The sequence below is a fragment of the Oncorhynchus keta genome, chromosome 32 (assembly GCF_023373465.1).
Source record: "Oncorhynchus keta strain PuntledgeMale-10-30-2019 chromosome 32, Oket_V2, whole genome shotgun sequence".
NCBI lineage: Eukaryota > Metazoa > Chordata > Actinopteri > Salmoniformes > Salmonidae > Oncorhynchus > Oncorhynchus keta.
In genome coordinates, this window is record NC_068452.1 from 28,719,686 (window position 1) to 28,735,675 (window position 15,990).

The 15,990-nt window shown below is 44.5% G+C and overlaps 2 protein-coding genes across 10 annotated transcripts; one reads left to right on the forward strand and one right to left on the reverse strand.

Moving 5' to 3' along the window:
• Positions 1-68: 68 nt before the first annotated feature.
• Positions 69-12,283, forward strand: LOC118365550 (ubinuclein-2-like). 9 transcript variants are annotated; one of them, XM_052491281.1, is made up of 18 exons: positions 743-892; positions 1,112-1,243; positions 3,267-3,374; positions 3,880-3,931; positions 4,045-4,155; positions 4,262-4,368; positions 4,546-5,011; positions 5,554-5,624; positions 5,749-5,878; positions 6,035-6,141; positions 6,259-6,369; positions 7,243-7,386; positions 7,684-7,734; positions 7,839-7,884; positions 8,007-9,128; positions 9,585-9,789; positions 11,425-11,493; positions 11,688-12,283. In XM_052491281.1, the coding sequence occupies exons 3-18, from the start codon at positions 3,340-3,342 to the stop codon at positions 11,753-11,755; spliced, it is 2,895 nt and encodes a 964-aa protein (XP_052347241.1). In that variant the 5' UTR covers positions 743-892; positions 1,112-1,243; positions 3,267-3,339; the 3' UTR covers positions 11,756-12,283. The 9 variants fall into 9 exon arrangements, with proteins under 9 accessions (XP_052347236.1, XP_052347235.1, XP_052347237.1 ...); XM_052491282.1 differs by having other exon boundaries at positions 4,265-4,368; XM_052491276.1 differs by lacking the exons at positions 743-892; positions 3,880-3,931 and adding an exon at positions 69-735 and having other exon boundaries at positions 4,265-4,368.
• A 252-nt stretch (positions 12,284-12,535) lies between these two features.
• On the reverse strand, positions 12,536-14,718 carry LOC118365553 (telomerase RNA component interacting RNase-like). The gene is made up of 3 exons (XM_035747864.2): positions 13,735-14,718; positions 13,299-13,376; positions 12,536-13,194 (listed from the first exon to the last, which is right to left on the reverse strand). The coding sequence occupies exons 1-3, from the start codon at positions 14,005-14,007 to the stop codon at positions 13,090-13,092; spliced, it is 456 nt and encodes a 151-aa protein (XP_035603757.1). The 5' UTR covers positions 14,008-14,718; the 3' UTR covers positions 12,536-13,089.
• Between the last annotated feature and the right edge of the window lie 1,272 nt (positions 14,719-15,990).

A 15,990-nucleotide genomic window follows, 5' to 3' on the forward strand; every position in this document is an offset into this window, starting at 1 on the left:
TATGCAAAATGGGCGGTTCTTGAAGGGCGTTCTCGCCCTATGATTGGTCAAAGACTGCTCCCTGACTGTTCTGTTTCCGTTTTTCATACGCACGCCCAGATACTACTCTCACTGAATAATGATAATAATGGTCAAGATGGCTACTTCAGATGCCTCCTTGCGGTAACTACCGAACATTTTAATGGAAACAACTAAAACTACTCTTCCTCGTGTTTCAAAGGCCCCGGAGCCAACCTGGGAGGTGCAGAACATACCACTGTGTGGTTTACGGCATTTTATTACCTGATATAGCTAGATGGTAAACTAACGTTAGTTGTCGAACATTCCCAATTTTAGATAGCAAGCTACAGTAACGTTAGTTCAGTGAAGTCTCGTCCTCCCTTGTGTGTTCGTACAGAGGCACTCTGTGACCGTCAGCATCAAATGGCCGAACCGAGAAAAGTACCGTTTGTCACAATCTCTTCTTTTAACAACAATGCACCGCTTTCGGAATCCAAGAAACGCCGCCGGGAAGATGAGGCCGAAATCAGTTTGGGGGAAGATGGAGGGGGTGGAAGTGCAGCAACCAGGCCAGGAGGTGGTACTGGTGCTAGTCCATTCGGTGTCGTGAAATCCGGTGACGGGGATTCAGCGGAAACAAAACGTGTAACAGTGCGCTTGAACCTCTCCTTGCCCGAACCCAGCGAACGGGGATCTGCTGAATTCAACTACAGTGAACTTGTTCAATCTACTCAGGTAAAGACGTGAAATCAGTCAAGGCTACAAGTGATAACACAACAGGCTGGGCCGGTGAACGCGTAGGCAGCTTGAAGTGTAAGCTCTCGAGGCTATGGTGCTGTTGTCAACAAGAGCGATGTTGGCCAACTGTAGCTACAGTATTCTTAGATATGATGTAAGCATGCCAACTTCATGTATGCTATAACGTTTTTCTAATTTTCATATGAATGTTTATATTACCGTTATATAAATCATATAATATGGTAATGACACATCTATTTCCCATCTTGCTGGAGGTACAACTTTTAAGATTACATTTTAAGCTACTAAGAATCCTCAGTTGAACCCGTTTTACCGACTCTCATTTCCTGACATGCCTGATTGTCTCTTGAAGGTGAAGAAGTCTCCTGCTCCAGGACCTCCTAAAGGCCTGACGACAGCCCTCGACCCCAACGACCCCTTTGCAAATGCCGAGAAGGAGAGAAGAGAAATAGAGGCACTTGCCAAGAAATTTGAGAGCAAATATGTAGGTCCCTTTACTCTGTGGTGGAAACAAATAGGTCTACACATACAGTGGGGCAAAAAAGTATTTAGTCAGCCACCAATTGTGCAAGTTCTCTCACTTAAAAAGATGAGAGAGGCCTGTAATTTTCATCATAGGTACACTTCAACTATGACAGACAAATTGAGAAAAAAAAATCCAGAAAATCACATGGTAGGATTTTTAATGAATTTATTTGCAAATTATGGTGGAAAATAAGTATTTGGTCACCTACAAACAAGCAAGATTTCTGGCTCTCACAGACCTGTAACTTCTTCTTTAAGAGGCTCCTTTGTCCTCCACTCGTTACCTGTATTAATGGCACCTGTTTGAACTTGTAATCAGTATAAAAGACACCTGTCCACAACCTCAAACAGTCACACTCCAAACTCCACTATGGCCAAGACCAAAGAGCTGTCAAAGGACACCAGAAACAAAATTGTACACCTGCACCAGGCTGGGAAGACTGAATCTGCAATAGGTAAGCAGCTTGGTTTGAAGAAATCAACTGTGGGAGCAATTATTAGGAAATGGAAGATATACAAGACCAACTCACTGATAATCTCCCTCGATCTGGGGCTCCACGCAAGATCTCACCCCGTGGGGTCAAAATGATCACAAGAACAGTGAGCAAAAATCCCAGAACCACACCCACCAGAACCACACCTAGTGAATGACCTGCAGAGAGCTGGGACCAAAGTAACAAAGCCTACCATCAGTAACGCAATACGCCGCCAGGGACTCAAATTCTGCAGTGCCAGACGTGTCCCCCTGCTTAAGCCAGTACATGTCCAGGCCCGTCTGAAGTTTGCTAGAGAGCATTTGGATGATCCAGAAGAAGATTGGGGAAATGTCATATGGTCAGATGAAACCAAAATAGAACATTTTGGTAAAAACTCAACTCGTTGTGTTTGGAGGACAAAGAATGCTGAGTTGCCTCCAAAGAACACCATACCTACTGTGAAGCGTGGGGGTGGAAACATCATGCTTTGGGGCTGTTTTTCTGCAAAGGGACCAGGATGACTGATCCGTGTAAAGGAAAGAATGAATGGGACCATGTATCGTGAGATTTTGAGTGAAAACCTCCTTTCATTAGCAAGGGCATTGAAGATGACACGTGGCTGGGTCGGAGTCGTTTTCTTGGGTCGCTGCATGCGATCCATTCCGTTGTCCTGTTTGTAAGGCAGAACACAGGATCCGCGTCGCGGAAAACATATTCTTGGTCGTACTGATGGTGAGTTGACGCTGATCTTATATTCAGTAGTTCTTCTCGACTGTATGTAATGAAACCTAAGATGACCTGGGGTACTAATGTAAGAAATAACACGTAAAAAAACAAAAAACTGCATAGTTTCCTAGGAACGCGAAGCGAGGCGGCCATCTCTGTCGGCGCCGGAAGTAACTGAGTAATGGAAGTAACTGATCATTGCATGACAATGATCCCAAACACACCGCCCGGGGCAACGAAGGAGTGGCTTCGTAAGAAGCATTTCAAGGTCCTGGAGTGGCCTAGCCAGTCTCCAGATCTCAACCCCATAGAAAATCTTGAGTTGAAAGTCCATGTTGCCCAGCAACAGTCCCAAAACATCACTGCTCTAGAGGAGATCTGCATGGAGGAATGGGCCAAAATACCACCAACAGTGTGTGAAAACCTTGTGAAGACGTACAGAAAACGTTTGACCTCTGTCATTGCCAACAAAGGGTATATATTGAGATAAACATTTGTTATTGACCAAATACTTATTTTCCACCATAATTTGCAAATAAATGCATAAAAAATCCTACAATGATTTTCTGGATTTTTTTTTCTTCTCATTTTGTCTGTCACAGTTGAAGTGTACCTATGATGAAAATTACATGCTTCTCTCATCTTTTTAAGTGGGAGAACTTGCACAATTAGTGGCTGACTAAATACTTGTTTGCCCCACTGTAGATCAAATAGATTGAATTTGTTTAATTTGCATTGTATATTTTCACCCAGTCAACTCTAATTGTTTGTTTCCTCTAGTCACAGGCCAATACAGGGAAAAAGAAGAGGAAGGACAGGGTGCAAGATCTCATCGACATTGGTTTTGGCTACGATGAGACTGACCCATTCATTGATAACTCTGAGGCTGTATGTACCCACTGTCTGCTCATATACTGCAGAATCCTTCCTTTGTGAACAGACTCATGTAAACAAGCATCAACATATGCTTTAACATATTTGCATTTTACCCCTATCTCTTGTATCATAGATCATTTTTCATTAACACATTGCATTCCTCTCCCCCATACTTGCTTATTAGTTTCTCTGCTGTTTGTAACTTGTTATACCATGGCATTGTTGAATAGTCTTTCCTGATTGGCTTGATGGGCATTATTTCCCTATAATGCATGGTATATCAGCACGGTATAATTCAATAGCTACAGTTCATTCTTACATGTTCTATGTTTGAGCTGCATTTGAAAGCATAAGTTGAGTTGAGAACATTATTGGCATTGTTGAATTTCATTTTCATAATAGCAAGTTGTTTGTTTGGTTACCAAGGCAACTACTGTAGCTACTATATCTAGTAAACTTGCTAGCTACTTCAGTGGATGTTGAATGAATTTCTAACTGTAAATTTGTTAAATTATAGCCATGGTATAAAAGGGAAAATCAACTCGGAAAATAATGCAACTCCATGGAAGGTTAGTTACACTCCACTAGCGTGTCGTCGAACACACCTTCCATGTTGTTTATTATTTTCCAGAGAATACATAGCCCCTTGTTGATTATCCCTTAGCTACTTTCTTCCCCTCAGTATGATGAGCTGGTGCCAGCCTCCCTCAACACTAAGCTGGGAGGGTTCTACATCAACACTGGCACCCTGCAGTTCAGAGCAGCCTCCGAGTCAGAGGGAGAGGACTTCAAGGTGGGTTACACACACACACCTTTTCAATATATGAACAAATGTTATTCAGTGTTAAACGCTATTTCTATATCATGTGACAAGCTTAGTTTTTGTTCCTCCTGTCTAGAAGTTGAAAGATGGTGAGGAGTGTGTGATAAAGAAGCGAATGAAAAAGCAAGATGGCAGTAACATGGATGAGAAAAAGCCCAGGAAGATCAGGATGCCAAAGCAAGGGTGAGCAATGTTCTACATCTGTTGTGCCACTTCTGAAGTTAACTGATGTATAAGCTCATATGATGTATGAACTTATTGCCTGACTTTGACTTGAGCCGTGCTTCGTAGTTATGCTATATGTCTATGGCTTGTAACAAGCTCCATGTAGCAACGCAACGGTCCTATGTTATCTTCCAGAGCATCTGGCCTTAATGTCCACCGGCCAGAGAAGAAGAAGCGGAAGAAGTTGATGAAGGACTCTCTGAATCTGGCCGCCATGCTCCGCCGCTTCACGCGGGAGAAGGAGGAGAACCGCAAGAAGAACCCCGGCCTGCCCCGTAGCCAGCACAACGCCAACCGTGCCCTGCTCAACGCCCACCCTAAACCCAACGACATCAGTATGGCTGACCTGGCCAACGACCCTGCCATGATGTCACTGCTGGGCTCAGCCAATAGCAACGACGTGCTGCAGGACATGATGGGCGACTTGGACTTTGGGCTGCTGGACTCTCCTCAGCCCTCCAGCCCTGCGCAGGGGGAGAACGGTGCTCCGGGTAGAGTCCAGGGTAGGGTCCAGGGGGCACAAGGAGGTCTCCTGCCCCCTCCTCCTCTGCCTAATGGACTGCCTGCCCCTCTCAGTAAGCGCATTGAGGACCTCAGAGTGGTAAGTGACTGACATCTTCAATCAAATCCAGCTGCAGATATATTTCATATTTAGAGATATTTTAGGTCTTAAGTAAGTTTCTTTATTTGATTTGTAGGGTCTAAAGGCCCTCACTGCTCGTTGAAAACGTTCAAGCACATTACATGGAGTGCATTGAGTAACACATGCATTCTCTCAGGGCCACAAGTAGGAGTGAGAAGTAGAGGTTGCTGTGGCAACGAGAGATCAGTGATGTTCTTTGAAGGAGATGATAAGGGGAAAACAAGTGCCAACTCTCTCTGACAGAACGGTGAAGGGAAAGGGCAAGAGGGGAATATCAGGAAGAGGAGAGAAAGGTAGTGGAGGCAGGGAGGAGAGGAGGCCAAGAGCGAGAGGTACTGTAACAAAGGGAGTCAAAAAGAAAGGCTTAGACGACAATGTGAGGCTTAGAGGCGTGAAACGTCAGGTGATTGATTGATTTGCATTACATTTCAGTGTCCATTTGAGCATAATATAGTTTGTTTTAGAGAATTTCTGAAATTGAATTATTCTCCAACGAACAGGCTTCTCATCAGTTTGATCAAGAGGGCAGGAAAAAGTTCTTCACGCTGGACATGAACAACATCCTACTGGAGTGAGTCTCTGCTCTGAGCTCTTTACAACAGAACAAACCGTCTTTCCTCCCCTGACCATCTCTCTGCATGTGTTAGTCAGTGTTGATCTCAATGTCTAACCCTCTTCCTCTGTGTGTTGGTCAGTATTGAGTTGCAGGTCCAGGAGCAGCCGGCAGCAGTGCGCTCTTCAGTCTACTCCCATCTCGAGGCCTTTGTGCCCTGCAACAAGGAGGCTCTGCTCAAACGCCTAATGAAACTCAGCCTCAATATCCAGGTGTGTGTGTATGCACTAAAATGATTGACATTTTATGTGTGCACATAATATGCCTGTTGTCTTCTATATAATTGTAGATTGTTTGTTAACGGAGTGTGTGGCGTGAGTGTTATCTGGTGTGCGTGATTGTAACCTTTTCCATCTTCTGTCATCCAGGATGACCGTCTGCGTGCCCCGCTACTGAAGCTGAAGCTGGCAGTGTGCAGCGTGATGCCAGAGCAGATTGCCAGATACAACATGGACTGCATTGCCAAAGTGGCCAAGTAAGGCCTTCTCCTTTCTTCTCCTGCATTCTGTTCACCTCTTATTTCCTCTCCTTTTGTCCCTTGCTGTCTATTTTTCCACTCGTCCAATATTCTCTCTGGGTTGTGTATTTACAGACAGCATTCAGAAGAGGGGGAAAAGAACGGATCAGAAGAGGAGGATGAGGAGAAGCCTGGGAAGAGAGTGATGGGACCTCGCAAGAAGTTTGTCTGGGATGAGAAGCTCAGGTGAGCTCTCATTTGTGAATTTAACATCATACAATTATGTTATACAGGTATTTGGTTTAGTGTAGTGATGGGACGTTCGGCTCTTTATACTGACTCCGATCTTTTCGACTCATTCAGTCAAATGAATTAATCTTTGGACTCATTTTGTTCATTTGAGTCAGTAATGCCCAGAGCATGCAGGACCCCGGTGAACGATAACTAAAAACTAGAAATAGTCATAATTCTACAGGCCTCTCGTTCATAGGTCGTTCACCGTAAGGGGCTTATTGGAGATGTCGTTTGTGACAGACTTGTAAAATGGTGTTTTAAAAAATGTATATTTGTTGATTGCTAGGCATACAACTACGATTATTTCTTGGTACATTTGAAACAGTCTAGTTGTGGCCGCAACCGGACACGATTGTGAACGTCTCTTGGCGGAATGCATTGCTTGAGTGGTGTGAGGGTGATAAGCACAATATCGTTTGCAGTTCACAATGATTCAAGTTGGTTGAGCAGAAGCTGTGTATCTTTTGGTTCTACAAAGCTGTGTCCATCATAGCATTCATTCTTGCACCATGCAATCGTTTATTAGTTCTAAACATCTTTTTTATTTTCTATGCTGCCTGCAGCATGATCTATTTTACCTGCACTCATATGACAAACAGTTGTTGGTCGGAGCACATCTCCGGAGTGACAGAAGGAGTGTGTATTAATCCTGCTTTAGAATTAAATGCAGCCAGCAAGTCAAACGAATGACTAAAATGAACTAGTCACCAAGAAAAGCGAGTCATGACTCTCGAGTCAGTAAAAAGAGTTGTCCAAAAAGAACGAATCATTTGCCAACAGAGCTGAAATTGTAATGCATAGTTGGTGGAACGTGTTGGTCTATAGGATGTTGCTGTGTAACCTGGTGAGGGTGAAGCTGGGCTGCTATGAGCTGGAGGGCCAGACCTCCCAGTCTCCAGAGGACTATCTCAAGGCCTTCATGGAGACTGAGGTGAAACCACTGTGGCCCAAGGGCTGGATGCAGAGCAGGTCAGTGTGTGCGTTTGCATAAAAGTATACAATTTGACCATTTAACCTAGTTTGCATTTCCCCACACCACATGGGGCGGCAGGTAGCCTAGTGGTTAGATCTTTGGGCCAGTAACCAAAAGGTTGCTGAATTAAATCCATGAGCTGACCAGGTAAAAATCTGTCGTTCTGCCCCTGAACGAGGCAGTTAACCCACTGTTCCCTGGTAGGCCGTCATTGTAAATAAGAATTTGACTGACTTGCCTAGTTAAATAAAGGTAAATAAATGAAAATCTCTCCACGTTTCTCTCCTCCTCAGGATACTATTCAAAGAGAGCCTCATGGTTCATTGTCACCTTACTGGCAATCCGTGAGTTTGATATACTTTATTTACATATAGTGATTTTTAAAATAAGTTAACACTGGTGTTCTTAATTATGCACTATTTTTCCTTCTGATTTCACTGTTATCCAGAGCCAAGAAAAAGATGGTTCCTACTCCCAAGTCTAAACCCAAGGTTGTTGTTTTGCAGTCTGATGCATTACGTGCATGCTTGTCATTTCAATACCATTGTTGTTTGAATAGATTTAGATCACACTAATTGTTTGCTCTTTCTATCTCCTATGTTGTTTGGTGATCCAGGAGGGTAGTTGGGTCCAGAGATCCACCCCCTCAGTTGGTGCGACCCCTTCCCCTGCTGCCCCAGTGGCCTACCGGCCCTCCCAGTCCCCCGCTGAGACCATCTGTCTGCTGGACTCCCTGGATGAAGAGCTGACCGCCCCCGCCCTGGACTCCATCTCCCAGGCCCTGGCCCTCCTCAGCAATGCTGCCAAGGGTCTGGTCCAAGGGGACAGTCCCCCCTCCCCTGATAGGCCCAAGACTGCCCCGTCCTCCCTCCACGCCTCACCTCTCCTCCAGAAGCACAAGAAGAGCACCATCAACACACCCAGCTCCAACACACCTCTCTACGTCTCTACCTCCTCCTCCCCTTCCTCTCTCTCTCGGCCTCCCACCATCTCCCCTTCTCTGTCCTCAGCGAGGAGCGAGGGGTTGGGGTCGATGAAGGGTGGAGGTGCTCAGGCTCACAGACAACCAGTGCTGAGCACTCAGAGGCTTGCTGGGACGGCCCTGAGTAAAGCCAACGCTCCCGGCTCTCACTCCCAGCCTAAGCCGCGGCCACCCCCCAATCAGAAGGGCTTTGGCAGCAATAATACTAAAGCCAACAGCGGTGACACCTCTCTCCCCTCCCCCTCTCCCTCCTCCTCCCACTCTCTCTCAGGAGCCCAAGCTCAGCAGCAGTCCAACTTCATCACCCCCATGCAGGCCACTCTCACCAATTCCTCCCACAGCAGCACCTCGCCCATCATCAAACTCACCCCTCGCCTCCCCAACCCCTTAACGCCCACCACCTTCTCACCCTCCCCCAATACCAGGCCTCAGGCAGCTTCCAGTATGCATCAGTACTCCTCCAAAAGCCCAGCAGGGTTCCGCCCACCTTTCTCAGGTGCTCCGGGAGGGCCAGCCAAACTGGTCCAGGGCAGCTACACCCCTCAAGGAGGGCAGAAGACCCCCTCTCAGATCATCAGCAGCAGCGCCAACACCAGCCTTACCAACACCTCATCCATCAGCAAGCATTTGGGATCCAGTTCCTCCCCTACCACAACCTCGGCCAATCAGCGACAAAGGCTGGCAGGTGGAACCATTCAGGGGGCTAAGCCTATTAAATCTGTCTCCACACAGTCTGTCTCTTCTCAGTTGCCACAGGTAAGTAAGAGATGGTAGCTGGGTGGGACACGGTCATGGTGCAGCAAATGTTCAAAATTAGTTTGTCTACTGTGTGGTTGTGTTGTCTGTGTATTTATGTATTTTATCTCTTATGTTTTGTATATGTTGTCTGTTGGTCTGGGTCTATATTTCTAATTCAAATTTTGGAGTGGTTCGAGCCCTGAATGCTGAAAACCGTGGTGTATCAGACTGTATACCACGAGAATAATTATAAACATTTATTTTTACTGCTCTAATTACATTGGTAACCAGTTTATAATAGCTATAAGTCACCTCCAGGGGGTTATGCTGTATCGCCAATATACCACGGCTAAGGGCTGTATCCAGGCACTCCGCGTTGCGTCGTGCATAAGAACAGCCCGTAGCCGTGATATATTGGCCATATACCACACTACCTCTGGCCTTATTGCTTAATTATATGCCTTTGTTCTCCAGGTGTCCTCAGCCAGCAGCAGTCTTCTTGGCTCTGCGCCATCTCTCCCACTGGGCTTTGGGATGTTGGGGGGGCTGGTTCCCGTCTCCCTGCCCTTCCAGTTTCCTTCACTCTTAAACCTGCCCCCATTAGGGGGCACAGCTGGCTCCAGCACCGGGGCCAGCGGCTCCTCAACCAGCAACAGCTCAGCATTCTCCCTGACCCAGAGTGAGTGACACAGCCAGTCCACATAAACAAGAAAAAACTGAAAAATGTACAGTGCTTTTTGGAAGTATTGACTCCCTAATTTTCCCACATTTTGTTACATTACAGCCTTAATCTACACACAATACCCCATAATGAAAACAGGTTTTTAGAAATGTTTGCAAATGTATTAAAAATAAAAAACAAACTTAAGTATTCAGGCCCTTTGCTATGAGACTCAATTGATCTCAGGTGCATCCTGTTTCCCTGGAATTATCCTAGATGTTTATACAACTTGATTGGAGCCCACCTGTGGTAAATTCAATTGATTGGAAATGATTTGGAAAGGCACCAACCTGTCTATATAAGGTCCCACATTTGACGGTGCATGTCAGAGCCAAAACCAAGCCATGAAGTCGAAGGAATTGTTTGTAATTGTTTTGAGGCACAGATCTGGGGAAGGCTACCAAAAGACTGCAGCATTGAAGGTCCCCAAGAACACAGTGACCTCCATCATTCTTAAACGTAATAAGTTTGGAACCACCAAGACCCTTCCTAGAGCCAGCTGCCCAGCCAGACTGAGCAATCAGGGGAGAAGGTCCTTGGTCGGGAGGTGACCAAGAACCCGATGGTCACTGATAGAGCTCCAGAGTTGCTTTGTGGATATGGGAGAACCTTCCAGAAGGACAACCATTTCTGCAGCATTCCACCAATCAGGTCTTTATGATAGAGTGCCCAGACGGAAGCCACTCCTCAGTAAAAAGCACGACAGCCCACTTGGAGTATGCCAAAAGGCACCTAAAGAACTCTTTGGCCAGAATGTCAAGCGTCACATCTGGAGAAAACCAGGCACCACTTATCACCTGGCCAATACCATCCCTATGGGGAATCATGGTCGTGGCAGCATCGTGCTGTGGGGATGTTTTTCAGCGGCTGGGACTGGGAGACTAGTCAGGATCGAGGGAAAGATGAACCGAGCAAAGTACAGAGAGATCCTTGATAAAAACCTACTCCAGAGCGCTCAGGACCTCCTACTGTAGCGTCATACCCCAGAAAGCTAAGCTGTAATCGCTGGCAAAGGTGCTTCAACAAAATACTGAGTAACTGGTCTGAATACTTATTTAAATGTGACATTTTTGTTTTGCAAACATTTCTAAAAACCTGTATTTGCTTAATCATAAGGGGGAGATTTAATCCATTTTAGAATAAGGCTGTAACGTAGCAGGAGTTGAATGTAGAACAGCTGATCGAGATGGGGTTGCTTTTGTCTAGTCTGTGTGTATGTTGATGTCTGGGTATGTGTATAGTTTGTTTGTGTATTTTATGTTGTTGGACCATTGTGTTAAATCCCCATGCTGTGTCTGGAAGCCTGCAATGTTTCTCCATTGTCTGACATTCTCCCATATTGTTTCTTTGGTTCTTCCCTCATTTCTCCCCTTCTCACTCTGTCTCTACTTTAAAATGTTATTCTTCCATTAATCTCCTGTGATCTTACATCCATTTACTATTTGACTTGGCTCATCTCTTTTCCTTTAAACCCATTTCTTGTCTTGCATCCTATTCTTGTTTTGTCTCCACTGCCTTTCCTATCTCACCATTCCCTTGACCTACACTCTCCTGTGTGTCTCCTCCCTCCCATGTCCTCCTGTCTCTCCTCAGATCTGTTAAAGAGTCTCCAGTCAGGGTCTCAGGTTGCTCTGCCTCCTCACTTACAGCTCGCTTTCTCAGGTAAAATCTGCCCTTCCCTGTGACCCTGCTCTCTCGTCTCAGCCCGCTGTCACTTCAAATGTCCCCAAGAAGAAAAGACATCTTCCCTGCCTGACCCTCCGTAGTCTCTGTGCATGCCTGTCGCTTTCGTCATGTCGGTGGTTGTCATTTGTGTTATGTTTAAATATGTTTTTGTTTCCTATCAATATTTCAAGAACTCTACTCTTCCTGTCCAGATGTCAATCAAACTCAAGGAGGGGATGTGAAGAGGAAGTCTCTTTGACCACTCCTGTTTGGAACACTGAGGACATCCACTATGATATGACAGCTATCAGGATAAATCAGGAACGAGGATGACTTTGAATGACTAACAGAAGCTGCCCAAACACAGGATGGGCCTGAAATAGGGAATTGGACCCTCTCGATAATCTTCCGGCTGTTACTTTTTTTTTAAAACAGCAATTTGATAATGTTTTAATATTGTAAATTGTAAGGCTTAATGACAAGTTTGTTTTTGTCATGTTTACAGAACAGACCTTTATCACTGTGGTCAGGGAGGGAGAATGAATGAATGTCTGCTTGTTGGTTTGTGTGTGTGAATGCACTATTTAGCATCAATGTGCAAATTTGTAACCCTCCCTCTCTGATACCTGAGTTAGTGTGTCTATTTGGTGGTGCTTTTTCGATGTAATTATCTAGACCTGTAAGAAATGATACTAAATGCGAATGTTGTTGAATTTAGTGACTGGAGCTGTATTTTTTTTTCTGTACATAACTCCACCAAATTCAATAAAACAAGCCATGAACTATGCAGGATTAAAACAAAATGGTATATTGGTGACTTTCTATGGTCATCAGCATGGGTACTTCCGTTCCCTCCTGTCTTGTGCCTTCACTCGCTCTACACACCATAAAAATGGAAAACAAGCCAATAACATCCACATAGTGAAAAGTTAAAGTATATCAGAGTGGGTTGAACTAACCCCCTCCAGTCTCAATATTGGCTCTTAAAATCCACAAATGGTCAGCATTGCAAAGAAACACTTTACCATGCTACCTGGAGTCTGATTAATCAAAAGTTTATTTGATGGGTAACAAACCGGAGCCGCTACCTGACAGTTGCTTATTCAAAGCAGCTCAAAAGGTCAAATGAATCAACACAAGGCTGCACAACTTTCTGTGCCTCCACCAGACTGAGGTTGAAACAGCACAAAGGTTCTTTAGGGTTCTGGGTCCAGACAAAGCCAACACATACAGGTCAATGGGCGGTGCTTATAATTTAACTGACATCAAATGTCATATCGCAAATTCAGAAAATTACTCACGACTTAATCCAGGAGCTACAATCCTGACAGCATAACCTTTAAATAATCAAGCAGGACCAGTAATGTACTCCAATACAATCCCAAAAGCCTTTTTAACTCCACATCAAAATGCTATGGCCCCATACAGCACACAAGCTGACATTCATTTAAACCCAAAAAGAAAACAGGAAAAACAAGATTAAACATTAAATAGGTGATCGCGTCTACAGCTGTAAAGAGTCTGGCAGTATGCAGAAGGTTTGATGGCTGTCCTAATCCCTGTTGGTTTTTCTTTCTAAAGGTCCTCCAGAGTCTATTTGACCAGGGGCCTGGTTTTGTCATCATCGCCACACTGGTGGGCTTTATACTTTTTCACCTCTGCCATGTATTTTGTCCAGGCATCCCCCTTGCCCTCCATCTGGAAAACAGAATACATAATTAGACAATGGCTTAGAGGACACAAGTGGTATTTCATGAAGACGATGTCATGACAAAACGATCTGGGAAAAATATTTCTTCAACCTCAGGATCTACTTTCTGTTTCTTCGCAACCATGCCAGTCTTGAGGGCCAATTTAGAGCCACCTCTGCGCTTCCCCACCTGGGTTAGGGGATAGAAGACTGAAACCGTTATACGAGCCCTTGTGGGTGGACTGCCAATGGAGACTACACAAGACGAGAGAACACAGAACATGCCTATGTTATCACGGGAAACATTCCTGAAGTCTTGAGTAGCTAATGAATGCTTTCCAATGTCTAGACCTGATGTGGATCTCAGGTTACTTGTTGGTGACACTGCAGTGCACCTCTTCACGTGTGAATGTATCCCTCTATTGTGATGTAACTATTCACTAACGTGAGCTGTGTGTGGTGGATAAAAAAAACGAATGTTTGTCATTTGTTGATTGAGACATTGCCATTGGCTACAATCTCTAGCTAACAACTGCCAAACCCCTTACAAAGCTGGTCACACTCGGAGTCTTCTTTTCCTGTGTCGACTGTCCTTCGTCAGCAGTACTTTTATCACCGCATCCTTGGTCCATTTCTTTTTTCCTTTTTTCTTCCTCCATTTTTTTCTTGAACATCTCCATAAAGCTTCCATCATTGGCAAATGTATTGGCCGCTGCTGCTTTGCTGACTCCCGGTGCAGGACTGGCTGGCGACCCCGGGCTGTTACTGCTCGAATCGCTGCTGTTTTGATGTCTTCTGTTGTATCCACGCTTCGGATCCATGTTAGCTTTTTTTCACGTAGAAGGGCTCAGTTCCTTTAGTCCTTTCTGCAACTAGTGGTGTGCTCTCTGGTCGTTTTGTATCAACACAAACTAAAGCCGGCTAGCTACTTGCTATCGGTGACAGACTCCACCCGAACCCCCAAACTAAGCAAAAAACTTAGAAGCAAATGCGCTAGCATACGAAGCCATCAAATTAAAAACGTGGAAATCCATAAATTAATCGGAGCGACACTTGTCCGTCTCCCAGCGAGCTAGCACGTCCTCGCAGCGGAAAAAAAACGCAGACTTGTTGTTGGAGGCTAGCTACCGTTAGCCCCGTCAGCGTTGTAGTTGCTAGCTATTCAAAAAATGTAAACTAGCTAATGACCAAACAATTTTGTCACGAGTAACTAAACTATTGCAAAACACAAATCAACCACATTGAAAAAATATATTATATATAGCTAAACGACTCTCAAAGTGAAGTATATTACTGATATATTGGATACATTTGTCCAGATGTGGTTTTCTTTCACTTGTTATCCGCCATGTTGAATTTCGGTTTATATCATTTACGTCAGCACGTCAATATTCTATGGTATTATGGCGGTCCCCAAACATTCGTTAGCGGTGCATGCCGCCACCCATCGTGTGGGCTGTGTCTTACTGTTCTGGAGTGTGAATTCATTAGTTTGTGAAATTAAAATGGGAGGATAAAGGGAAGAACAAATGCCCTACGAACTAACCCTTCACCCATTAAAACCTCCCTACTATTCCACTACTTGGCCCTATCTTTTTATTTAACCTTTATTTCGGAAACTACCAGACATCAAAATACAAACATAAAAAAAAGAAACGGCCAAAACAACACATTCATCAGTAATAAGGTCCTCAGTCAGCTTTCCGAACTGCCCTAGAGCAGTGGTTCCCAAACTTTTTATAGTCCCGTACCCATTCAAACACATTCAACCTACAGCAGCTTACCCCCTAGCACCAGAGTCAGCGCACTCTAAAATGTTGTTTTTTGCCATCATTGTAAGCCTGCCACAAACACACTATACGATACATTGATTAAACATAAGAATGAGTGTGATTTTTTGTTGTTGTCACGAACTGGCTCATGGGAAGTAACAAAGAACTCTTCCAGGACCAGAACACAAATAATAATAATCAATCATTTTGGTCTTTGTTTAACCATCTTACATATAAATCCTTATTTGTTCATCGAAAATTGTGAATAACTCACCACAGGTCAATGAGAATGGAGTGCTTGAAAGGATGAACAGAACTCTGCAATGTTGGGTTGTATTGGAGAGAGTCTCAGTCAAAAATCATTTTCCACACACAGTCTGTGCCTTGTATTTAGCTTTCATGCTAGTGAGGGCCGGGCGAGAATCCACTCTCACATAGGTACGTGGTCTCAAAGGGCATCAGTGTCTTAACAGCGCGTTTTGCCCAGGCAGGATACTCTGAGCGCAGCCCAATCCAGAAATCTGGCAGTGGTTTCTGATTAAATTACATTTTCACAGAACCACTTGTTGCAATGTCGATGAGGCTCTCTTGTTCAGATATCGGTAAGTGTACTTGAGGCAGGGCATGAAAGTGATAATGAATCCAGTTGTTTGTGTCATCCGTTTCGGGAAAGTACCTGCATAATTACACACGCAACTCACTCAGGTGCTTCGCCATATCACATTTGACATTGTCCGTAAGCTTGAGTTAATTTGCACACAAAAAAATCATACAATGATGTAAAAACCTGTGTGTTGTCCTTGTTAATGCAGACAAAGAGCTCTAACTTCTTAATCATAGCCTCAATTTTGTCCCGCACATTGAATATAGTTGCTGAATCCTAGGTTCAGATCATTCAGGTGAGAAGAAACATCACCCAGATAGGCCAGTCGTGTGAGAAACTCATCATCATGCAAGCAGTTAGACAAGTAAAACTTATGGACAGTAAAGAAAACTTTAAGCTCGTCTCTCAATTAACAAAAAAAAACATGT

Coding starts and splice junctions, on each gene's coding strand:
- LOC118365550 (XM_052491275.1), top strand. CDS start 424: ATGGCCGAACCGAGAAAAGTACCGTTTGTCACAATCTCTTCTTTTAAC. Junction 6,142..6,258: donor TGCATTGCCAAAGTGGCCAA/GTAAGGCCTTCT, acceptor GTGTATTTACAG/ACAGCATTCAGAAGAGGGGG. Junction 9,129..9,584: donor TCTCTTCTCAGTTGCCACAG/GTAAGTAAGAGA, acceptor TTTGTTCTCCAG/GTGTCCTCAGCCAGCAGCAG.
- LOC118365553 (XM_035747864.2), bottom strand. CDS start 14,007: ATGGATCCGAAGCGTGGATACAACAGAAGACATCAAAACAGCAGCGAT. Junction 13,377..13,734: donor CTCCGAGTGTGACCAGCTTT/GTAAGGGGTTTG, acceptor CCCCTAACCCAG/GTGGGGAAGCGCAGAGGTGG. Junction 13,195..13,298: donor AACAGAAAGTAGATCCTGAG/GTTGAAGAAATA, acceptor TCTGTTTTCCAG/ATGGAGGGCAAGGGGGATGC.